The 26,265-nt window shown below is 47.8% G+C and overlaps 1 protein-coding gene across 3 annotated transcripts in view; it reads left to right on the plus strand.

Moving 5' to 3' along the window:
- Nucleotides 1–26,265, plus strand: part of tert (telomerase reverse transcriptase) — a 119,140-nt gene that overhangs the window by 58,219 nt on the left and 34,656 nt on the right. For all 3 annotated transcript variants that reach the window (XM_085989164.1, XM_085989167.1, XM_085989165.1), the window contains 2 exons: nt 17,726–17,852; nt 20,288–20,349. In XM_085989164.1, the coding sequence (XP_085845290.1) occupies nt 17,726–17,852; nt 20,288–20,349 (189 nt within the window). The remainder of the gene's footprint in view (nt 1–17,725; nt 17,853–20,287; nt 20,350–26,265) is intronic.

Consider the following 26,265-nt stretch of genomic DNA (forward strand, 5'->3'; position numbering starts at 1 on the left):
ATACTTTTATAAATATAATATATAATTGCAGGTTTGAATAAATAACAAAGTAAGTTGACATCTTCAAGGATTTGATCGTTGCTTTGTGCTGTTGCACGTTCTATTTGCGAGACATTGTGTATATATTGGATCAATCTTTAAAGTACATGTGTGTTAATGTAATAGGAGTTATTTATGTAACGTACTTGTTCAGTTAAGAAGTCCCAATAAAATCCCGTTGACATCCAATCCGTCACGATTCAGCCCTGTGTCTAACTTTCAGCATGTTCCACAATGTAGTGTCAATTACTGATCTAGTTTGTATTTCAGAATATATACCAGTGTCTTAAAGGTTAGGTTATAGTCAGCATTCACAATCTCTCCATCACATACTATAGACATAAATACAGCACCACTTCAGCTCAAATCACATGGCTCAACAGTACGCTTTAATTTCAATGGTGGTATAGTAGCACTTCAGTGCAAAGCATGGGATTTCATTATGGAAATTGCCATTTGTCACTGTTGGTCCAACAGGAAAACAAAACTTGCTAAAAACTAAATAAAACTATCGACCTCACTGAACCCGCCCGCTGTATATATTCGATAGAATAGTACAAGAAAGTACAGCATCTCAGATTACAACAGTTAACTGGTTGAGCTTTGTTGCTGTGATTTACCTGTATTACAATTCTGCCTCAATGCATTGTTTTATTGTAATATATTGCTACTTTTGTATTATACTTAAGTTTCTACTATCCTATAGATCCCAGTTAGAGTTACTGCTTTGTTACACACTCCAGTCTATCTGCTATGCTACATTGGAAAGTTCAGGGATTTACGAAACTCTAGAGCATGAGGTTTGTTACGAGCATATAACATACACCAGGTGGGGGTAATTTGCGACTTTGGGTGATTGTGTAAAACGGGTGATAGCAAATCGGCAGCCCGTTTTACATCTCTCCTGATTTTTATTTCCATATGAACTGTGGAAGCCCTGATAAGTCAGTTGAGGGGTTGTCTCATGTAGCATTGCCAGCACTCGAAGGGAGTCCCAACACATCAACTCTGTCTCCTTCAGCTCCACTTCTTGGAGACTCGCACCTAGATGCTGCATTGAGACTCCCTTGGAAAATGGTGAGTGGTTGCAATGCTGCACGTGCAATTTGCCTTCTTTGCCAGCAGAGTAGGTTCAGTATTTCAAAAGGTTTGCCTGAATGGTTAGATACAGATTTGCTTTTTCAATAAAATGGCTTTCCTTTCGACGGGGCAAGTTTATCAAATGATAAACAACGGTTGATTACTGGGAAATAATAGTCATTTTATATTGTACTACCGCAGTGCTGCCAACTTGTTGAGCCGCAATTGCAACCAGTCTCTTCTCGAGAACACTCTTGGGAATGCTGCAGTATGTGCGGTATCGAAGCTGGGATACCCAGCTTGGTCAACACTCGGACGCTGAGCCTTGAATAGGCACCTAGAGATGCAAGGGGGGGCAGCAAGTCTCTGAAGGGGCCACAGGTGATGGGAGATATCAAATGGACTGTATAATGGGGTACCTTGTACAACAGTACAGAGAATATGATGAGTTAATAGATGCTTTGCTGAAGAACATCAGTAGAATTGTATGGTAGTATTTTGTAACAAAAACAGGTGATTTTGTATGATTGGATAGGAAAGTTGTAGATGGGTATTAAAAGTACGTTTCTTTTGTGGCAGTTAATGTGGCATATTCAGAACTGTGTGTAATCGTATCAGTTAATGGATCTCATCACTTGAAAGCATGAAATGTAGATCCCTGTATTAAACTGCTGTCCCTTGGCTCATGAGTTCTCTTTCTGGTTTAAATTACAGTGTACACACCCGTAGGGACATCGGAAATGCCGGTTTTAGGCATGCGAAGCGCATGCGCCGAAAACCGGCATTTCCGACCTGTCAAGAATGGTCTTGACAGATCGGATGCCTGCCCTGGAGAAGGGCCTCTGCGGGCAGATAGTTCCGCTTTCTGCAGAACCTCCGCCCACTGAAAACCCTTAGAAATCTTACGCCTGGTAAAAGCAGGTGCAAGGCCTGCTATTACCTGCATAAGAGTTGAAAAAAGTTTAAAAAAAACAATTTCACTCATTTAGAATTTAAAAATACTTTTAAAAAAGGTAAGTTTATTTTTAGCCTGTATTAATTTTTTCAAAAAATTAAATTTTTGTTTAAAATTTTTAATTTATTGTCATTTTAACTCATTTTAAAAATGTGATGGTTTTATTTTAATTTATTTAATGTTTTACTGTGTTTTTGGAGTGATTGCTGTTCATATATTTGACAGGTCCATCTGTCAAAAGTATGAAGGGAGATTCCCTTCTGCTATTGGCTCCCCATGGCCCACGTGATCCCAGGGACGCTTGCGAACTGCCTGCATCTCTGAGATACGTGGGCCCTGAGCGTTTGGAGAGTCCCAGGAGCAGAAGCGTACGCACCTCGGGAGCCTTCGGGTAAGTTCGTAGTTTTTTTTCCGATGGGAGGCATCCACACGCAGGAAGCCTCCTATCGGAAATTACGGGCCCGTGTTGTCCTGCCTAGATAATATGCTCTTGCTGGTAACCGCGCTCTCAAAATCTTAAGACTTGTCCTGATACTCCTTGGCCCACAACAAAGTCATGTTAAAACAAAGACTGCGATCACTCAGCATGTCAGTGCAGGGTTACAGAGGAGAAACTTTAAACTGTAACCAGTTTTGAAGTTCTGCTATCTTGGTTGATGAGGTCATCGCAACCTCTTAATTGTTACAGCCTTGAAACTCCCTCCTGGCAATTATTCTGCACACCATTTTGTCATTTTATTGACTTCTGAAATTTATATTCACATATATATATTTTATGAAGCTATTATATATTTTGATTGCCCACTGCTCACAGGAGGAGTATATTGACACATTCACGTTTTTTTTCACTTTGCTGAGTCTTTGCCAGGACCAATGTAGGTTTTGGGAGTTCGGAACATAGGAACAGGAGTAATTCATTCCCTCAGGCCTGCTCCGAGTTTGTTTGGTCTCTGGAATTTACCTCACAATGGGGTTGATTTTAACTTGCTGAAGTTGGCGGTAACAGAGCAGGAGAAATTAAATAAATACTTTGTTTCTGGCTTCACGGAGGAAGACACAAAACACCTCCCGGAAATACGAGAAAACCAAGGGTGTGGCGAGAATGAGGAACTTAAAGAAATCATTATTAGTAAAAAAAAAAAGTACTAGCAAAATTAATGGGAATAAAAGTTGATAAATCCCAAGGGCCGGATGACCTACATCCTAGGGTTTTGAAAGAGGTGGCCATTGGGATAGTGGACACATTGGTTGTCATCTTCCAAAATTCTATAGATTCTGGAACGGTTCCTGTAGATTGGAGGATAGCAAATGTAACCCCGCTACTTAAGAAAGGAGGGAGAGAGAAAACGGGGAACTACAGACCTGTTAGCCTCACAACAGTAGTTGGGAAAATGCTGGAATCTATTATAAAGGATGCAATAACTGGGCACTTAGAAACTAATAGTAAGAATTTTTCGAGGGGGTGACTAGGTGTGTGGTTGAGGGTAGTGCAGTTGATGTAGTCTACATGGACTTCAGTAAGACTTTTGATGAAGTCCTGCATGGGAGTCTGGTCAAGATGGTAAGAGCCCATGGGATCCAGGGCAATTTGGCACATTGGATCCAAAATTGGCTTAGTGGCAGGAGGCAGAGGGTGATGGTCGAAGGTTGTTTTTGTGACTGGAAGCCTGTGTCCAGTGGTGTACCGCAGGGATTGGTGCTGGGTCCCTTGCTGTTTGTAGTGTACATTAATGATTCAGATATGAATGTAGGAGGTATGATCAGTAAGTTCGCAGATGACACAAAAATTGGTGCAGTGGTAAATAGCGAGGAGGGAAGCCTCAGGCTACAGGATGATATAGACGGGTTGGTCAGATGGGCAGATCAGTGGCAAATGGAATTTAACCCTGAAAAGTGTGAGGTGATGCATTTTGGGAGGACTAACAAGGCAAGGGAATACACAATGAATGGTAGGACCCTAGGAAGGACAGAGGATCAGAGGGACCTTGGTGTGCATGTACATAGATCCCTGAAGGCAGCAGGACAGGTAGATAGGTGGTTAAAAAGGCATATGGGATACTTGCCTTCATTAGCCGAGGCATAGAATATAAGAGCAGGGAGGTTATGATGGAGATGTACAAAACGCTAGTTAGGCCACAGTTGGAATACTGTGTGCAGTTCTGGTCACCACACTATAGGAAGGATGTGATTGCATTGGAGAGGGTGCAGAGGAGATTCACCAGGATGATACCTGGGCTGGAGTGCTTCAGCTATAAAGAGAGACTGGACAGGCTGGGGTTGTTTTCCTTAGAGCAGAGAAGGCTGAGGTGGGACCTGATTGAGGTGTACAAAATTATGAGGGGCATAGATAGGGTAGATAGAAAGGAACTTTTCCCTTTAGTAGAGGGGTCAATAACCAGGGGGCATAATTTCAAGGTAAGCGGCAGGAGATTTAGAGGGGATTTGAGGAAAAACTTTTTGGTTGGAATCTGGAACTCACCGCCTGAAAGGATGGTAGAGGCAGGAACCCTCACAACATTCAAGAAGCATTTAGATGAGCACTTGAAACACCATAGCATACAAGGCTACGGACCGAGTACAAGAAAATGGGATTAGAATAGACATGGCTTGATGGCCGGCGCAGACACGATGGGCCGAAGGGCCTCTTTCTGTGCTGTATAATTCTATGACTATTGGGCAGAGTCAACATGGATTTATGAAAGGGAAATCCTGTTTGACAAACCTATTGAAGTTCTTTGAGGATGTAACTAGTGGAGTAGACAAAGGGGAACCAGTAGATGTGGTGTATTTGGATTTTCAGAAGGCCTTCGATAAGGTCCCACACAAGAGGTTGGTGAACAAAATTAGGGCACATGGAATTGGGGGTAATATACTAGCATGGATTGAGAATTGGTTAATGGACAGAAAACAAAGAGTAGGGATAAACGGGCCTTTTTCAGGATGGCAGGCTGTGACTAGTGGGGTACCGCAAGGATCTGTGCTTGGGCCTCAGCTTTCACAATCTATATCAATGATTTGGATGAGGGGACTAAATGTAACATTTCCAAATTTGCTGATGACACAAAGCTAGATGGCAGTGTCAGTTGCGAAGAGGATGTGAAGCGGCTTCAAGGGGATCTCAGTGAGTGGGCGAGAACATGGCAGATGGAATATAATGTGGATAAATGTGAAGTTATCCACTTTGGTAGAAAAAACAGAAAGGCAGAATATTTCCTAAATGGTGAAAGATTGGGGAATGCAGATGCTCAAAGGGACTTGGGTGTCCTTGTACATGAGTCACTGAAAGTGAATGTGTAGGTGCAGCAAGCCATTAGGAAGGCAAATGGTATGCTGGCCTTCATTACAAGAGGATTTGAGTACAGGAGTAAAGAAGTCTTACTCCAATTATATAGGGCCTTGGTAAGACCACACCTGGAGTACTGTGTACAATTTTGGTCTTCTTACCTAAGGAAGGATATACTTGCCATAGAGGGAGTGCAACGAAGATTCACGAGATTGATTCCTGGGATGGTGGGACTGTCTTATGAGAAGTGATTGAGTAAACTAGGCCTGTATTCTCTTGAATTCAGAAGAATGAGAGGGGATCTCATTTAAGCATACAAAATTATTACAGGGCTTGATAGGGTGGATGCTGGGAGAATGTTTCCCTTGGCTGGGGAGTCTAGAACCAGGGGCCACAGCCTCAGGATAAAGGGTAGGCCATTCAGGACTGAGATGAGAAGAAATTTCTTCACACAGAGGGTGGTGAATCTTTGGAATTCTCTACCCCAGAGGGCTGTGGAGGCTCAGTCATTGGGTATATTCAAAACAGAAATCGATAGATTTCTGACTAGTCAGAGCATCAAGGGATATGGCGATAGGGCCGGTGAATGGAGTTGAGGCAGAAGATCAGCCATGATCTCATTGAATGGCGGAGCAGGCTCAAAGGGCCGAATGGCCTACTCCTGCTCCTCTTTCTTATGTTCTTATGAACGACCCCGTTAATGCCGACGCTCTGCCCATTGCTACATTTACTGGGGCTTTTTTTTATAAATACCTTCACGGGATGTGGGCGCCGCTGGCAAGGCCGGCATTTATTGCCCATCCCCAATTGCCCTCGAGAAGGTGGTGGTGAGCCGCCGCCTTGAACCGCTGCAGTCCGTGTGGTGAAAGTGCTCCCAACAGTGCTGTTAGGGAGGGAGTTCCAGGATTTTGACCCAACGACGATGAAGGATCGGCGATATATTTCAAAGTCAGGATGGTGCGTGACTTGCCGGTGGTCGTGTTCCCGTGACCCTGCTGCTCTTGTCCTTCTAGGTGGACAGCAGTGTTGTCGAAGAAGCCTTGACGAGTTAACCGCTGGGCAGCCTAAGCAGCTTGTTTCAGGCAGTAGAGAAAGCAAGGAATGCTTGGCTTTACATGGAGCTTTTCACGACCTCAGGATGTCCCAAAGCGCTTTACAGCCAATTATGTACTTTTTAAAAGGTAGTCACTGTTGTAATGTAGGAAACGTGGCAGCTAATTTGCACACAGGAAGATCCCACAAACGACAATGAGATAAGGACCAGATAATCTGTTTTTTTTTAGTGATGCTGGTTGAGGGATAAATATTGGCCAGGATACTGGGGAGAACTTCTGCTCGACTTCGAATAGTGCCAAGGGCTATTTTATGTCCCACTTGAGAGGTAAGACGGGGCCTTGGTTTAACGTCTCATCCGAAAGACGGCACCTCCAACAGTGCAGCACTCTCTCGGCACTACACTGGGAGTGTTAGCCTAGGTTTTTGTGCTCGAGTCTCTGGAACGGGACTTGAGCCCACAAACCGTCTGACTCTGAGGCGAGAGTGCTACCCACTGAGGCATGGCTGACACCTTTTAATATGCAAATCAGGGCCCTATGATGTGCATAGGATCCCGATTGCTATTTTAGGAGATAACTGGTCGGAGCAGGCGCCATACACTGTGCACGCTCCAACCAGAAAAGGTAAGTTTTCAAATTATTTTTATGAAACCAGAAAGGTCTCTGGCTCCCCCTTACCGCCCCCCCACTGCGATCGTGACACCTCCTGCCCCCCGGACGTATCTTGCTGATCGTGGGCCGGCCTCAGCCTGGCGAGCTGCACGGCCCGCCATTCGGGGTGGGCAGCCCGCCAGTGCCATTTAAATGAGGCCCAGGCCTCCCTGTCGCCGGAGCAGGCAGATCATTCATCTTTTAACTGTGGAGGAGTGGAAAATTTAGCTCATAAATTCCACATTTTATGATTTGCCATTAAATCAGCTTCACGCTCATCAGTAATTTTTGGGTATGGGTTATAAATTCACTTTGTTTACATCTCAGGGAATGCACAATGGCCTTCCCATTGTCCTGCACATAGAGAGTGGTGGTATAATTTGAAGCAGAAACAATCCCACCCATGAGCCGCGAATTTAATTGAGGAGGCGGTTTGGAGTCGGGTTGCCTGGTGGGCGGGGTCCAGACTCGCTGCAGCCGCTCCCGAGTTGAAATTTTAATTTAATTGCCCCTTAAGTGCCGTCGTGCGCGCTGGCCCCTCCATTGACTGGGATCGGGTCTCTTAGTCGCCGCTGATGACGTCATTGCTGCAGATGTTTTTAAGGGTCCCATGCAGCCTCAGCCTTTCATTTCTTGTTTCTGCTGGTGTGTGAATGTGGCAAGGCCACCATGAGTGTTTCCAAACCGAAGGCTGCTCCACGCTTCAATGAGGACTCCCTCCAAGCTCTTGTAGAGGCAGTAAGAGGGCGCAGGGAGATTCTGTTCCCCCCTGATGGTCGGAGGAAGCCTTCTCAGCAAACAAAGGCAGCCTGGCTGCAAATTGCAGAGGAGGTTAGCGCAAGGTCGCGATGTCCACGCACCTGGGTCTGGTGCCGGAAACGCTTTAATGATCTTCTGCGATCAGCAAGAGTGAGTATTCAATCTGCTTCCCTTCTCTTCTCCTCACCAGCACTCTGCTTTGTAAGCCTGCTCCTCCACATCCCACCTTACCCTTACTTCCCTTGCACCCTGACCTCTCTGTACTGAATCACCTCACCATCCCGCTATGCACCCCTCACACTTGCTCTCTCTGTTATGCAATGACACCAACTAACACCACACAGAGAACTCGCTTCCTCTTGGCACCTCATTCCATCTCCGTCTCCCTCTCAGCTTCTATGTTATGGATTCTTCACCGTCACTCCATCACTCTCGCTGAAACTCCACTTGTGTCCCTCCTTGCAGGAAAAGATAGCCCACAATAAGAAGGAGAGAGCGAGGACAGGAGGAGGCACACCATCCCTCGCTACATTGACAAGTGCTGAGGAGGCTGCGCACGAGATCGTTGGAGGTGGTGAGGAGCTGGAGGTGGGGGACGGAGCGACAGTCGCACTAGATGAAACTAGTGACAGAATAGAGTTTCATCCCTCTCATTTAGATTTCATGATTGACTGCAATGGCATATGATGTTCATAGAGATTCACTTTGTATCATCTACAGAAAAGGAAGTGTCTGCTACCTAAAAATCAGGGGGGGGGAAATTCAGTTGATTAGCGCCTCCCGTTAGCGGGGCGCAAAACAACTAGCACCCGGGCGCGGCGATATTAGCGCTGCTTGCGAAATTGGCCAGAAATTTTGCGGGGGCCGCTAAACACTACCGCCACGATCTCCTGCGCCCGCAGATTGCGACGTCAGTCGAGCGTGTAACGCCCCGGACCGGATATTGAGTGGCGCCCCCTGCCTTTCCGCCTGCCGCTAGCAATGACAGGTTGAGGGGAGCGTTTTGCAGTCAGGAAGGGACTGGGGGAGCGCTATTTAAAGGCGCCCGCTTCCTGCCTTTTTTTGTCGGTAACATTTTTGCACCACGCATTCTGAGAGAGAGAGACTTCTGGAGAGATTCAACGCTGTGTGAAGGAGTTTTGGGTACTGAGCAGCACTTTGCAGGTTCATTTTGACTTGACCTTCCTTGCATCGATTTAGAAGAGACTATGGGGGCTGCACTCTGAACTCTTTACCTGGGCCTCTCCATTGTTCTTTCCAGCAGAATTGATGTACAGGTCTCTCCAGGCCGAGATTCAAGGCTGCAATGAGCAGGGTGTGGATGGAGAGCAAGATCGACCCTCCCCTTTAAGAACTGGCCGGCGCCAGTGTGCCTGTGTTCCATTGCTGACTGACATCACATGAGCTTCGCCAGCACTCTGAGGTAGCGCCTCGCTCCTTGGCGTTCGCGCCTTAAGAGAGGTGTGTAGCGCCTGATTTAGCGCTCCAATCACCTCCAGGGGCGATAGAAGCCAAGTTTGCAGTCGGAGGCAATAATTAGTGGCAGGCACTAAACTTTGCGCCCGGCCGATAATTGTGCCCCAAACGGGGCAATACTGAATTTCTTCCCCCAGATGTCTAACTCATGCCTTTACTCTCTCACAGGACCATCGAGAGCCCCCCCTCCCCACTGTCCAGGAGGAAGAGCCGGATGACTCCTCAGAGGAACCTGCAGCCTCTGAGGAAGCAGCGTCACCAGGACTCGGCGCACCCAGCACCAGCGCAGATACGCACACCTCGGCGGGGCCTTCGTGACATAGAATAGTGTTGTCACCTGGTGTATCACAGCTCACAAGTGAGCATCAGCAGATGGTGGAAACAGCGACAGCAGTGGAGAGTCCCCATCGGAGGTCGCAGGAAGCTCCTAGCTCTGCTGAGCTGCATGTGGACACTGTGCCTCTGAGGCCATCCAGAAAGAGAGCAGTGTTGGAGCTTCAGGAACAAGTGCTGGAGTCTCTGACAGGGTTTGCATCCAGGGCAACTATGAGTGTGCAGAGAATGGAGGAGTCCATCTCCAACATGAGCACTGCCTTTGTGGAGGCAATGGCGCATGAACGTTCCACCATGGAGAGGGTGGCAACCGCCATGGAGGACATAAGTTGCCAGACTAACGAAAACATGGTGACTCTTCAAAATAGATTGCTATGGAGGAGAGATGGGCATCTATTGAGGAGAGACACCGGAGCTTCATGGACGTCCTTGTTATGAGGACTGACAGTACAGATACAGGTCCTCATGGCCCCACTGATGTGAAGCAAGGTGCTCTCCAGCCACTTGCTAACACTGAAGTGCGGCTGACCCATGAGAGGGATGTTGGTGGCAGGCAACAAGGAAGTGTGGGCTCCTCTCCAAGCACTCACACGACCATGTTACTGCGGGGCCCTCGGTCAGAGACCCACATGCCACACCCAACTGAGATGACCGTTTCAGCCCCTGAACAGCCACAGGAAGAGCAGACTGTTGCAGAGCCCTTCCAGGCTCCCAAACCCAGAGGATGCCCGCCAAAGGCGTCTAAGCAGGCACAGCAGCAAAGTGAGCAAGGTGCCTCTACATCTGCTGAAGCCACAGGGGAAGCACCACGTAGAAGCATGCGTAAGAGGAAGATAAAGCACAAATAGTCATAAGGGGAGTCACTTGTGTGTTTTGTTCTGTTTAACATTTGCCATTGTCATCCTTTTGTGAATGTATTAAACAAAAGTGATAGCAAACAGTTGAAGTTCTGGCCTATGTGTTCTGGGAAATGGAAGTTGCACATTTCCCTGTGATAGGAAAGCACCCTTTATTGGAGAGATGATTTATGGCGTTTTAGGAAGGTCGTCTACACATTCATAGACATATGCTAGCCACCTGTGGCTGAAGACTAAGCTTACGCGAATCTGGGATGGATGAGTGCATCCCTTGTGTGACAGCCAGCAATGAGCTCGAGGGCTGCTGCAGTGGTCAAATCCAGACCCGCAAGGTGCGCCGCCTCCTTGTCCTCCTCCTCTTCTTCTGAGGATGCTCTGCGCTGAGCCACTTCTTCCTCTGGCAGTGCTAAGGCACAGCAGACGACGATCATTCTGGACACCGTGGCTGGTGCATACTGCAGGGCTCCACCAGATCTGTTGAGGCATCCGAATCGCTTTTTGAGAAACCCGATGGTTTGCTCCATGATGCTTCTGGTGGAAATGTGGCTCACATTGTAGCGCTCCTCAGCCTCGTTTGATGGCCTCCTCATCGGTGAGTCACTTTTTATGGGGACAGCCCTAGTCACTAAGTAGCCATCCAGAAATTTGGGTTGGTGGATTGAAGAGCTGAGGCACAGTAAACTGCCAGAAGATGAAAGAGTCATGGCAACTGCCAGGATACTTGGCGCAAATATGCATGATGATGTTCCTGTGGTTACACACCAGCTGGACGTGAAGGGAGTGGAAGCCCTTGCGGTTGACAAATACAGCTGGATTGTGATGGGGTGCCCAAATGGCCACATGTGTGCAATCTACGACGCCCTGCACCCTTGGGAAGCCTGCCATATTTGCAAAGCCAACTGCACGCGCGGTGACACTTGCTTCATCCATGGAGAAGTGGATGTAATTGTGCGCCTTTGCAAAGAGGGCACCAGTGGCCTGCGTGATGCAAGTGTGTGCGGCCGACTGGGAGATGCCGCTGATGTCTGCAGATCATCCCTGGAAGGACCCTGAAGCAAAGAAGTTGAGTACGGTTGTAACTTTGACAGCCACTGGTAAGGAGTGTCCACCCGCTCCTCTGGGCTCCAGGTGCTGGTGCAGCATTGCGCAGATGTCAGCGACTACCTCTCGCGGAAGTCTCAACCTTTGGCACTGCTGCTCACTCATGTTGAGGAAGCTCATCCTCTGCCTGTAAACCCCGTGTTGGGAGTTTCTCCTGCAGCGAGGTGCAGCCCTGCGCTGATGCCCTCTGCCCTGTGCAGCATCAGGAGGCCGAGGAGAAGGTTGGCGCTCCTGCTGTTGATGCAACGGGGAATTTTACCCCCCAAAAAAACGGAGGGCAGGTTTGGATTGGGTGGGAGGTTAATGTGAATCCTGACCCCCCCCCCCCCCCCCCCTTACCGGTTTTAATGGAGGCGGGCAGCCAACCCGCTCCCAGGAGGCGGGTTGGCACTTTAAATATTATAATGAGGCTGAGTGTCTCTTTTTGAAGCGCCATTTTAAATTTAACTCTGGGCTGTTAAATTTGGCAGGCCCTAAGGGAAACCAGTTCTCCAAGTTTCCTATCGCAATCCAGCCCCTTGCTCGCCCTCCCCCCCCCCCCCCCCCCCACCCCCCCACCGCTCCCTACCTGCCTCCAAGTTAAGATCCTGCCCGTAGTGTTTTAGACCACATTGACGTAAGAAAACTCACTAAGCACTTGGTTTGAGAATAAAACAAGGCTTTAATCAACTGTTTCACAACCATGAGATCCTAGTTAAATCACTAGTTCCTGGTTACAAAAACGTCCTGGGCAAGCTGGGCCCACACCCCTGTATTTATACTCCTTGGACGGTGCCACCAGCTGGCCGCCCAGTGTTATTTCATGAGTCATTTCTTCATAAATGATAAGATTCACGACACACACATCATGGACAGTTGTCCTGCACTATGTTTCACATCATTGAGCGACTTTTGGCAGTTCACCATATCCTTTGTGGGAAGAGGATGTCATTTTGGGAGGCGTTTCTATCCGAGTAAATGCCACTTGGTGCTGGCCATGAATTCTCGATTCAAGAATGGCACCTTGCCATATTCTAGCTCCTCGGATGAGCCTCGCTTAAAATGTGGTTTGACTTTCAGATTATTTCCTACCATTTTCTAGTTAATGAGGGTGCTGCCTGAATCATAAATGCAGGTCAAATCGTATATTTCTGATTTGCAAGTGGATTCATTTGCATGATTTTGGCCTGCGTTCAGTTGGACGGGTTCAGTCACTATCGGGAGCATTGCCGCACTCACAAGCGTGCAAGATACTTGTGTTAGCCCTTTTTTAGTAAGTTGCCAATATTGCCCGGCTACGTAGTCCAAATACTCCTTGTCATCCACCCACTGGAATATCTAACTTCATGTTCTTTAGCAAAAAGTTACAAAAATCTTCCTGTCAGTGCAGGAAGGACCTGAGCTGCGTGCTTCTAATGCTAGCATTTTGCAGGTGTGTGGTGCTGTTTTTGCCTTGTGCCACTGCTCCCATCCTGAAGCTGATCCTGTTTAAATGAGGTGATATCAAAGTGATTTCCCCATCAGCCTCAGAACCGCTGTGAAACAGTATAGCAACCTGCATGCTTTAGAAGTAATTAAACTTAAAGAGGATAAGAAATGGCAATTTGCTTTTCAAATTGTACAAGTATTGTGTTCTCGCCTTCCTATGCTATCAATGTCTTTAAATGTTTATTTAGCCTACAGCGAGGACTGAATGATCCTTGAAACTTAATAGGACATCTCAATGTAAACAAGGATTGCTTGTCAACTGTTGCAGTGCTGAGATTGTTGGCAAAGATTTCCTTTATCTTTGTGCTAGGACTTTGGTTCAAGGTGCTGCGTTAACAGCTTGGGTTCTTGAGTGCTCACAGCCAAGCCCTTGTTCTATTAAACTCTTTATGGCAATATTTATTAGCTGATTGCAATTTATCAACAGCTACGTTATCTAAGTATTCATTTTATCTAAGGGAGATAAAAGCCCTTTTGGTGAAATGGCTTAAATTGTCGAAGCCAAAGGCCTAGAAATTGGCCTGAGGCGCCCAAGCGGCGCAAAGTTCGCCTGGGCACTGGAATTTACGCCGCGATCGCCACATTAGCGATCGCCGCAAATTCAGTTGAAGTACCCCTATAGGGAGACGGGGCGCAGCTCGAGGCGCTCCGCGTCCCTCTTAGGGCGCTGAAAGTGAATTTCACAGCGCTACGTGCCGCAGCGCCACACGCTGCGGCACGGCACGCTGCGGTACTGCAGGCCTTCCTCCCACTGTTAAGGGGGAGGGGCCTGCAATAGCGCAAGCCCCGATCGCGAGTGCCGGCAAATGAGCCCGGCACCAAGGAGAAGCGCCGGGCTCTCGGGAAACAGTCGGCAATGTCGCCGGGGGGTGGGGGGAGGACCAGGAGGCCGGGGACGGAGGTGCAGGCAGGCGGCCGCCGAAAAAGCGGCCGCCCCACACCTCCACCTTAACTTGCGCCTCTGCCGGCGCAGCAAGGCCCCGTGAACTGGGCGCGGGTAGCGAACGGCACTACAGCGGCGTTCGCTACCAAATATCGCGAATGGGGCGCTGCGCACACCGATGACGTCATCGGTGGCGGCGCAGCGCAAAAGGCTAACGCCACCATTAGCGCCCCTGCTGAATATCGCGGGAGGCGCAGACAGTGGCGCTACAGCCATTGACTGCCTCTTTAGGCGTTAACAGGTGGCGCTACTCACCCAATTTCTCCCCCACAATATTTTACATCAATGTTTAGATAAATCCTAGGTGTTGAGTGGACATCTTACTGTAGTACACCAGTTTTTAAAAAAAATTCATTTATGGGATGTGGGTGTCGTTGGCAAGGCCGGCATTTATTGCCCATCCCTAATTGCCCTTGAGAAGGTGATGGTGAGCCGCCTTCTTGAACCGCTGCAGTCCGTGTGGTGAATGTACTCCCACAGTGCTGTTAGGGAGGGTGTTCCAGGATTTTGACCCAGCGACGATGAAGGATCGGCGATATATTTCTAAGTTAAGATGGTGTGTGACTTGGAGGAGAACTTGGAGATGGTGATGGAACATCAGTGAGCAGGTTATTGGTGAGTAAGTGCCACTTGATAGCACTGTTGATGACACCTTCCATCACTTTGCTGATGATTGAGAGTAGACTGATGGGGTGATAATTGGCCGGATTGGATTTGTCCTGCTTTTTGTGGACAGGACATACCTCGGCAGTTTTCCACATTGTTGGATAGATGCCAGTGTCGTAGCTGTACTGGAACAGCTTGGCTGGAGGCGCAGCTAGTTCTGGAGCACAAGTCTTCAGCACTGCAGCCGGGATGTTGTTGGAGGCCCAGTCTTTGCTGTCTCCGGTGCGCTCAACCGTTTCTTGATATCACGTGGAGTGAATCGAATTGGTTGAAGACTGGCTTCTGTGATGGTGGGGACCTCAGGAGGAGGCCGATAAGGATCATCCACTCGGCACTTCTGGCTGAAGATGGTTGCAAACGCTTCAGCCTTGTCTTTTGCATTCACTTGCTGGGCTCCACCATCATTGAGGATGGGGATATTCATTGAGCCTCCTCCTCCCGTTAGTTGTTTAATGGTCTACCACCATTCACGACTGGATGTGGCAAGACTTTGCTGTGCCCAGTGCGCTCAGCCATTTCCTGATACCACCTAGTAGTGGCCTCCTCTCCCTCCACAGGGGCCCAACAAACTGATCTATTTAGGCCTCAATCAAAAATTGCACCTTTCCTTTCTGGGGCTCGTCTGTCCACCCTGAGTTCCTTCCATAACTCTGAGTGCTGCTGCAACGGTGCCAGCCTTTTCCATCATGGCAGCAGTGGGCCCCCTCTTGGCAGCAAGAACCTAATGAACCCTGAACATTGGTCGGAGTTATGGCGGTATCAAAGTGATGATTGGAAACCTTCTCTTGCTTGGGATGTCCAACCCCCCAAAGAGTCAAACTATTTGTTTTTGGGACGTGGGTGATATTACACATCCCTACTGTGGGACTGGAGTCACAAGTAGGCCAGACAAGGTTGGGCTGATGGGACTCTTTCCTGAAGGACATCAGTGGACCAGTTTAATTTTACACTAATCCAGCAGCATAATTTGTTTCTAGTGCTAGCCCACAAATTATCAGATGCATTGAATTCAATTTCACAATATGTCAAGGTGGGAGTTGAACTTACAACCTCTGGGACACTACCACATCTAACCACACTTCCAATATTGGTATTTAACTCGCCCGGTTGTTCAGTGGATGTATGGACAATTTTGGGGGCAGTTCTCCGAAGTCTTTTCTTGCTCCCATCAAAAGCTGCTGAAACGAACTTTCTGATGAAGTTGCTGGTATTCCGATCAATTTCAATAGTTATCTCATCAAAGTAAGACTTCCCTCTATTATAAGATCTCATAAGATGTTATAGACAGGAATGCCTCTATACAGAGATTAGCAACACATCTGCTTGCAAACGAAGCTTCAGAATCCCCGCTCGTACATTGGCCACCAGAGCCAGAACCCGCCCACCCCAGGATCAGAACCACATGATGTTATTGTACATAGTCTAGTGGCCAAATCACGACCAATAGTGGTCAGCATCTTGGCCACAGTAAGTGTAAGGCCCAAGGCAAAATCTGTTTTTTTTAAAATTCCAACTAGGTCATGGTTATGCCTCTTATTTGAAATTCTCTATCACCTGGAATCACATCAAAAAGAACCTTATTAAAAGGAAGCAGTCTGTGACCTTCCAGGTCACGCCTAGCAAATAAGATGGAAGAATGAATATATTAACATTTATAATAGTGAAAAATGAGATTTGTGTTCCAAAATAATACACTTAAGAGAAAAAGCATTCAGATGTAAGAACTGAGGAAAATTCAGGCTTGTTAGAAAGCCATCTTGTAAAGCCGTCTTCATTCTTCTGATGAAATCATCCTTCTGTTCCACGCTATCTTTAAAGAAAAAAGATGATGGGTACCGAGTTTAAAGAGTAGGCAGAAATTTTCCTAGAATAAACCAAGAAATACTGAATTCAGAGCCACTAAGCACAAGTGGTGGTCCCGGCAGAACCTGTGCGAGAGAGCTTTTGTTGCATAATGCGAGAATATTAATCTGGAACACACAAATTAAAGCCAGGTTTTAAGGGTTTGCGTCAGAAGTTAACACCTTCACTCCTTACTGAAGCCGGGCAGGAATGATGTGGAAACTGTGTTGTCAGATACGAGTATTTATTCCAACACACTCCTGGCCGGCCTCCTACTTTGCACCCTCCGTAAACTTCAGCTTATCCAAAACTCGGCTGCCCATGTCCTAACTCGCACCAAGTCCTGTTCACCCATCATCCCTGTGCTCGCTGACCTACATTGGCACCTGGTCTGGCAATGCCTCAATTTTAAATTTCACACCCGTGTGTTCAAACCCCTCCATGGCCTCACCCCTCCCTATCTCTGTAACCTCCTAAAGCCCTACAACCCTCAGATCTCGGCGCTCCTCCAATTCTGGCCTCTTGCGCATCCCCGATTTTCATCGCTCCACCAATGGCAGCCGTGCCTAAGCCTGGAATGCCCTCCCTAAACCTCTCCGCCTCTCGTTCCTCCTTTTTAAGATGCTCCTTAAAACCTACCTCTTTGACCAAGCGTTTAGTCAACTGTCCTTGTATCTCCTTGTGTGACACATTGGTTGATAACGCTCCTGTGAAGCGCCTTGGGATGTTTTACTATGTTAAAGGCGCTATATAAATGCAAGTTGTTGTATAACGTGTATATAAGGGATATCGCCTGAAATCTATCAGCGTCTTCTTACATCAGTACGAAACTTAATAAGATGAATTCATGAATTTCACAGGATCCACATGACTTTACAGACTCGCTGCAATTTGTCCAGGCTGTCCAAAACTTTGTGTCACCGATATATACTGTGATGAAAATAATGCTTGACTCCTTACATAAACAAAACCAACTTTGCTAACTACTCTACATTGAACACACTGCCCCTATAAATCCTGGTGACTAAAACCTTTTAGGTGAGGAAAACATTAAAAAATGTTCTGTATTTGTTATTAAAGCTTTTTAAATTTGCAAGAATAATAAAAGATCACTGAATGTGTTACTTGATGAAAAATGACCATTACTCCAGAACAGTAATGGGTTCTGGAACTTTGCGTCAAGTGTACTATATAAATAACGTTTTCTTTTTTATTTAGCTATGCAAACACCTCCATCAGATCAAGCCTGACTTTCAACTGTAGTTCCAAAGCTGGGCAAAATATGAGGAGAAAACTACTGGCTGTCTTGAAGCTGAAGTGTCACCATATCTTCTTGGATCTGGAGGTGAGATGTGTCTTGCATCACAGATTGTACAGTTCACAGGAAATCACAGAAACCCCACAGTGCAGATAGAGGCTATTTCGGCCCATCGAGCCTGCACCGACACATATCCCACCCGACCCCTGTAACCCCACGTATTTAATCCCCCTAACACTAAGGGTCAATTTATCATAGCCAATCAACCTAACCCGCACATCTTTGGACTGTGGGAGGAAACCGGAGCACCCGGAGGAAACCCACGCAAACACGGGGAGAATGTGCAAACTCCACACAGTCACCCGAGGCCGGATTCGAACCCGGGTCCCTGGCGCTGTGAGGCAACAGTGCTAACCACTATGCCACCGTGCTAAGTGCCTTGGGATGTTTTACTATGTTAAAGGTGCTATATAAATGCAAGTTGTAAGTGAAATGTTTTTTCTCTCACTGCCGTGGGCTGCGTTTTCCTGCTGTTGAACCTGATGTCTACTTGGTGGGTTTTGTATTAAACTCATTCAGTACCCATTACATCCATTGACACCAGTGTCATATAATGTGGTTCAGACACAGTGGGGGCAGTCTTTAAACGGGTGCCTGCCCGTTCTACATTGAGACTATGGACCCTGAAGACCCTGAAAATTGGGTCGTGGCTTTGCTGCTCACTCATCCCTGAAGTGCGACTGACACTGTTTTGGACCAAGCCTCGTTCGGCATCCAGTCTAGCCACTTGAAATGGGCTCATGTAATAAATGTGATGTAGGGCCCCGCGCCTGTTTCATGACCCAAATGCCGTTTTTAAACTGCTACAGCGTGCTCGTCCCCAGCTCTACAATAGACCCACAACTCCTGGGTGGCAACAGTCAGGAGGGTGCCGTTTCCTGTCGTGTTTTTTTTTTAAAGAGATCATCAGCTTGAGAAGCTCGACCTGAGGGAGCCTGGCTGCAGACGGCAGCATCTTGGCTACTGCCAGCTTAGTCTGGCCAACTGGCTTTCTGGCACCAGGTTGAAGGGTTGGCGGGGCATCAGCTATGCTATTACCCCAAGAGCCTGTCCCATGGCAGCACTGCCACTCGCATGGAGCTGCGCCTTAGCGAGCTGCAGGAGAAGCAGACTGCCATGGTATCGAAGCCTCGATCCATGATTTCACACAAACTTTGCAAGATGGTGGAGCTCAGAGGCTGAATGGCAGAAGTCTGATCTTCCAGCAACGCTCTCGGGACGTCGCCACACGGTTGATGACTGAGGGCCCTGTTGCTGACTGCTTCCATAGCTGAGCGCATTGCCTCGATGCCACGCACGATGACCCCCCCCCACACAAGCTTGGTGTGGAGTCCTCCACACTGTCCGCCATGGTGCAGAGGCTACCTGGCGGGCTGGCTCTTCCTATGGAATTGAGGCACGCACATCAAAGTGGTGTGTGTGCTTCACGTCATCGGCTTCGGGCGAGTGTTTACTGGCTAATTAGGTGGCTTTGCAACCTGCTCCAAAGGCTGAATTGCTCACTCCGATAACTTGCATCAGCCACTTGCTTGTTGGGAATTGCCTCTTTTAGCCAATTGGTAACTTTTTTTTTTACAAAATTATCTGACTACGTGCAACTGCGTATTGAAAGCATTAGCAAATAATTGCACTAAAAAGTAATAATATTCAAGAGATGACATTGATAATAAGAGTTGATAACAGGAAGCATGATGGGCCATTTGACACCAGTCCCGCTCTTTGCTGCTTTGTTCTTTTTGTCCACAATTTCTCTTCCCAAGTCAAACTGCTCAAATGGTCACTTGCTCAAACATGCACACAAGGAGACCTGTAACGGTATCTTGCTATCTCCACTGTCACGCAAGCTTATCTGTTAAGTTACAATGTCAAAAGTAGAACCTTTAATTGATTGTTCCAGTTTTATGTAAAAAAAATATATGATGCCTCACTGTACTGTTACATTAATCTGCTGGAAAGTTTAAACATTTTTGATTTGAAATGAGTCATTTAAACTGAATTGTTGCTTTGGTATCATGGTAAAATGCAATTATAAAGATAATTTAACTCGCCGTACTTAATCAGAAGCAAACCTGAAATGCCAAATGAGGAAAATGGGTCTTTAAAACCCTCTCCCTGCAGTGTTTGGTACAGTTAACATGGCTACATTTTTTTTTTAAAGCCAAATACTGCGGATGCTGAAAATCTGAAATAAAAACAGAAAGTGCTGGGAACGAAAGGTCATCGACCTGAAACGTTAACTCTCTTTCTCTCTCCACAGATGCTGCCTGACCTGCTGAGTGTTCCCAGCATTTTCTGTCTTTATTGCATTTTTTTAACTTAATTGCCCAGAGATTAAAATACCCATTATGTATTGCTTTGTCCCGGCCAACAGATTAAAAAAAAGTACTTCTGTGTGTATACAGACGAGTGTAAATTTGATGATCAGCTGAAAATCGCTCACGCTGTGTTTATAATTTCTGCAGGTCAATACGCTGAGAACGGTTAGCATAAATGTCTACAAGATATTTCTTCTCCAGGCCTACAGGTACTTTCCAAAGAATTGTTTATCTTTGCATTTTGCAGGTGTATAAGGTTGGGAACGTTAGACTAGAAATAAATAAAAGACCATCTGAGCCCTTAAGTTTGTTTCAATTTGAAGTTTATTTTCTGAGCCAGTGTCTTGTCTTCATATTGCTCTAGCATCCAGCTATGTTCGTCTGCTCCTTCTCTACCCAGCAACCTGCCCCTTTCCTAGTTAGAACATTTCTGACCTCCTATGTGATAGAATTCCTTTTATGTTCTTTTTTAAACTTACCATTTTGGGAACTAAAGCCAGATTGTTTTTAAGCAGAAAATGAAGGGAGATTCAGTGAATCTCCTGGCCGGTTTTCCATCTTCCACGCTCCGTAAACTGTAACTCACTCAAAACTCTGCTGCCCGTGTCCTAACTTGCACCAAGCCCCGTTCACCCATCACCCCTGTGCTCACTGCCCCGTGTCCTAACTCGCACCAAGCCCCGTTCACCCATCACCCCTGTGCTCGCTGACCTGCACTGGCTCCCGGTCCGGCAACATCTCGATTTTAAAAAATCTCATCCTTGCTTTTAAATCCCTCCATGGCCATGCCCCTCCCGACCTCTGTAACCTCCTGCAGTCCTACAAGCCTCCGAGATCCCTGCGCTCCTCCAATTCTGGCCTCTTGTGCGTCCCCGATTTTAATCACGCCACCATTGGCGGCCGTGCCTTCAGCTGCCCGGGCCCTAAGCTCTGGAATTCCCTCCTTAAACCTCTCCGCCTCTCTACTTCTCTCTCCTCCTTTAAGATGCTCCTTAAAACCTCCCTCACCTATCCTAATATCGCCTTATGTGTCTCAATGTCAAATTTTGTTTGATAACGCTCCTGTGAAGCACCTTGGGGTGTTTTACTACGTTGAAGGTGCTACATAAATGCAAGTTGTTGTTGTTATGAATAACCTCTTTCAATTAGTTATCTGAACCTGACTAGCAAACATTTTTGCCATGTAGTCTAGTCTGTGGAGGCAGGTTATAAACACTATGCTGCAAATTTGTCATTTGAAGTACGCACTCGAATTTTGTTGACAGGCAGATATCCTACTTTTCAGAGACTTTCCAGACAATACAGATCCTTGCCTTTCACAAGATGTGGAATGGAGGAATTGCTAGTGACCTTTGCCTTGTAAATTCTCAAGTGTGAAAGGGTCAAAAGTTTTCATAAAAAGTATTAGACACTTCGGCCCTGAAATTGCGGTCGCCGTGACAGCGTACTCTCCGTGACAGATGTCGTAATCCATTTCAAAGGCCCCAGGAAGTTCCGGACTTCAGCATGCGCGAAATCTGCAACTTGCGATCTGTCAAGGTACGGCCTTGACAATCATCCGAACCAGCTGAAAACTGAGTATTGCTGGCGCAGAGTTGAGCTATTTGCCCAACAACTGCCCAGCAATTGCCCACGCAACTCTTACGGCTGCTAAAAGTAGGCATAGGGCCTGCTTGCATCAGCGTAAGAGTATATTATAAGTCTTAAATAAAAAAAATTAAATTCCAAAATTATGCACATACACTTTAAATGAGTTTATGCAAATTGGATTAAGATTTTTTTTTTAAATGTTATCAAAAAATTAAATTTTTATTGAGGTTGGTGCAATGAAGGGACTTATGAATAAAATTGCAATTCAGTACATGATATAATTATTTGGGGATTTCATTGCATATCATTAGGGGATTCCCTTCGTAAATATAGCAATGGAATCCTCCTTTGTCATTGGAGGACTGGGCCCACGTGATCCCAGGGACGTTTCCGAACTGCCTGTGCCCCTGGGATCCGTGGGCCGTTACACTGCCGTCTGCCTGGAGGCCCGAGACCTGTACTCTCCGCAGCCTGGGCGCCTGGAGGTAGGATCGGATTTGTTTCGCGGGTCGGAGGCATACTCGGAAGGAACGCCTCCGACCGCAGTTTCTACCCCGTCTTTTCATCACTGTGACGCCACATTGTATTGACATGTCTTGATAGCCTGTGTCCATCACCTACATTTTTTAATGGTTAGCCTTTTGTGTAGTGACGCAACACTTTGTGCCACTCATGCTTATCCACACTACCCAAATAGTGTGTTTAAATATTATATAGCTTAAAGAACAGTTATTATAAATACCACTGGGATATGTACAGCCGGAGTTTTCTTTACCTGGTGCGAGTAGCCGCCGTGGCGGGTCGCGACCCCGTCCTTGCTTCCACCCCGCTGCAGAAATTGACTTTGCGCTAATGGGGCCTATTAAGCCCACCCTGCGCATTACCCGGCCCAATTAAATGGTGCAGGTCTGATGATGTCATCCATGACGAGTTTTCAGCCGGGATATTTAAAGGAGCCATGGCCACATTGCATTTGAAGGATCATCTAGGATTGTGCAGTCACTGCACTGGAGGCTTTGATTGCTCCAAACACTTGGAGACATGACTGCACAGAGGCAGAGGGCTGCACTCAGGTTCTCTGAAGACTCCCTCCATATACTTGTGGAGAGGGTGAGAGCTCGCAGGGAGGTCCTCTCCTCTTCCAATGGGCGGAAGAGACCTCCCTAGGAGACCAAAAAAGCCTGGCTCCAAATTGCAGAGGAGGTGAACAGCAGGGATGTGGTCAGGAGGACCTGGGTGCAGTGCCGGAAATGTTTCAATGATCTCAGTAGATCACGAAATGTTAGTACAAAGCCACACTCAACCTCATCCTGCTGTGCCTCTCCTCACATCCCCATCACTCTGCCTTCCCTACCCTACTCCGGCACATCATTACTCACACCAGCATACCTTGCACATCCACCCATCCCTCTCTCTCTATCTACATTATCACATCCCCATCTCACTAGCCACCCCTCACACTCAAACTCATCCTAGTGCAATCATACCAACTAACAACACACCAGGGGCCATTTGGCGTTGTCACCCTCTACAGATGTAACCCATCCATTCCTTACACTCAGTCCCTCACTCTCACTCAACCTTCTCTTTCCCTTCTTGCAGGAAAAGAGAGCCCACAATAAGATAGATAAAGAGAGAACCGGAGGTGGAACGCCATCATTTGCCACCCTCACAACAGCAGAGGAGGCTGCGTTAGCAGTATCGGGAGTCGCCGAGCAGCTCGAGGTGGGAGACGGCGAGAGGGGGACATCTCGGCAACCCGGTGACAGAATTACATACCATACAGCTACATGGCATACAGCAGTCACTCATATGGGGACTAATGTTATCAGCCATTGAATGGTCATCATGTGCATAATGGTATTTGTACCCATTCTTCATATGACATATCTAACTCATCTCTTTACTCTCCCACAAATCCACCAGGAGCCTCCACCGCACCCCCCCCCCCCCCGCCAAACTGTCCAGGAGGAAGAGGAACATGACTTCTCAGAGGAGCCTCCAGCCTCTGAGGGCGCAGCGTCACCAGACATGAGCGCACCCAGCACCAGTGCAGAGACGCACACCTCGGTGGGTCCCACGCGAGATAGAGTAGTGTTGTCACCGGGTCCGTCACAAGTAAGCAAGAGCAGATGGTGGAATTAGGGGCAGCAGTGGAGACTCCTCACCGGAGGGCAGAGGACGCTCCCAGCTCTGCTCAGCTGCATGTAGACGCTGAGCCTCGGGGGCCATCGAGAAAGAGGGCGATCCTGGAGGTGCAGCAAGAAGTGCAGGGGGCTCCGACAGGTTTTGTGACTGCGAATGTTCAGAGAATGGAGGAGTCTATCTCCAACATGAGCACCACCATGTCGCAGGCGATGGCGACTGTAGGCTTCTGCATAGATAGGATGGCCACCTGCATGGAGCAGCTAATGCAACTCACAGGAGCACATGCGATCTATGGAGAATAGATGGCTATCTATGGAGAATACATGGCAGAGGCTCATAGACCTCCTGTCTAGGAGGGATGTCAGCTTAGACATGGGTCCTCATGGCCCCACTGATGCACAGCAAGGTGCTCTCCAGCTCCTTGCTAGCAGGGAATTGTAGGTGGCCCATGAGAGGGATGATGGTGAGAGGGGACATGGAAGTGTGGGCTCCTCTCAAAGCGCTTACACTTCTCCCCCCGTTGCCACCCCCTCAGCCAGAGCCTCAGATGGCTCCTCGAACAGCGATGGCCGAGTCTGCCCCTGCACAGTCGCAGGAGGAGCAGACTTTGGCGGGGCCATCAGAGGCTCCAAAGCCCAGAGGTCGTCTGCCAAGAGTCTAAGCAGTCGCAGCAGGGAAGCGAGCAGGCTGCCTCTACCTCTGCTGAAGCCACAGGGGTAGCACCTTGTCGAAGCACGCGTGAGGGAAAGATGACACACAAGCAGATTTACAAGGGTAGCCACTTGGGTGTTTGATTCAATGTTGATGTCAAGTTTCTGTTAATGTAATGTCAACCATAAAAATCTTTATTTTCAACAATTTCCGATCTTGGACAGATTTGTGTGCACCTTTGGAAGTGAGTGAGCTGGAGTGAATAGTGAGACATAATGTTACTTCCAGCAATGGTGGTCAGTGTGAAAGAAATGGCTTGGTCATTGTAGGGATGCTTTATGGTGTTGGTGTGGGGTGGTGCCAACCTGGTGCAGCATGTGGCAGCCATGTGGGTTTACTGCATAAAGTTAAGTAAACCTGGCCATGATGAGCCCATCCCTAGCCTCCCGGGCAGCAATATGCTCGGGTGCTGGTGAGATCTGGACCGCAGGTTCCTCCTGATCCTCCTCCTCCTCGTCTTCCAGCTGATGCTCCTCCTCCTGCTCTGAAGAGGCTGTGCGCTCAGAGCCTTGCTCCTCATGCAGCGCTAATCCTCGCTGCTGCGCTATGTTGTGCGGGGCGCAGCAGACCACGACGATTCTGGAGACCCTGGCTGGTACGTACCGAAGGGCTCCTCCAGATCTGTCAATGGCATCTGAAGCGCATTTTCAGCATGTCTATTGTCTGCTCTATGACACATCCGGCGGAAATGTGGCTTTCATTATATCTCTCCTGTGCCTCAGTACTTGCCCTCCTCAAGGTTGTCATGAGCCTCGTCTTTAGTGGATAGCCCTTGTCTCCAAGCAGCCAGCCGGAAAGTCTGTTTGGAGGAGTGAAGAGCTGAGGGAGGGTGGACTGGCGAAGGATGAAAGAGTCATGACAGCTGCCGGGGAATTTGGCGCACACATGCATGATGCTCTTCCTATGGTTGGAGATGAGCTGCACATTGAGGGAGTGGAAGCCCTTGCGATTGACAAAGACTCCTGTGTGATGATGGGGTGTCCTGATGGCCACATGTGTGCAGTCGATGACTCCCTTGCACCTGTGGGAAGCCAGCCAGCGTGGCAAAAGCCAGTGCCCGCTCAGCAACACTGGCTTCATCAGTGGCAAAGTTGATCTAATTGGCTGATTGTCAAAGACAGCATCGGTGACCTGTGTGATGCATCTGTGTGCGGGTGACTGCGAGATGCCGCAAATGTCTGCTGCAGATCCCTGGAAGGAGCCCAAGGTGAAGAAGTTGAGGGCGCTGGTGATTTGACAACCACTGGTAAGGCGTGTGCAGCCACTCCTCTGGGCTGCAGGTCTTGCTCGAACAATGTGCAAATGTCTGCGATGACCTGGCGCGATAGCCTGAGCCTCCTTTGGCGCTGCTGCTCAATCATGTTGAGGAAGCTCATTCTCTGCCTGTGTTGGGGGTATCACCTCCGGCACAGTGCAGCCCTGCGCTGATGCCCTCTGTCCTGTGGAGCATCAGTTGGTTGAGGAGAAGGTTGGTGCTGCTGGTGTGCCTGGTGCTGCCGGTCTGATTCTGAGGACCAAGGTGAGACAGTATAAACGGCACCCATGCTGATGGAATAGATGGCAGGTCGAGTAGAGATGAGAGAAGCAATCTGTCAGTGGTGTGATAGGTTGTACCAATGAGGTGAGACTGGATGGCGACTTTGTTACAAACACTTGCAGGTTGTAGAAAGCTAAAT

Source organism: Somniosus microcephalus, chromosome 5 (genome assembly GCF_052327205.1).
Source record: "Somniosus microcephalus isolate GS21.2 chromosome 5, FLI_Smic_1.0, whole genome shotgun sequence".
Taxonomy (NCBI): domain Eukaryota; kingdom Metazoa; phylum Chordata; class Chondrichthyes; order Squaliformes; family Somniosidae; genus Somniosus; species Somniosus microcephalus.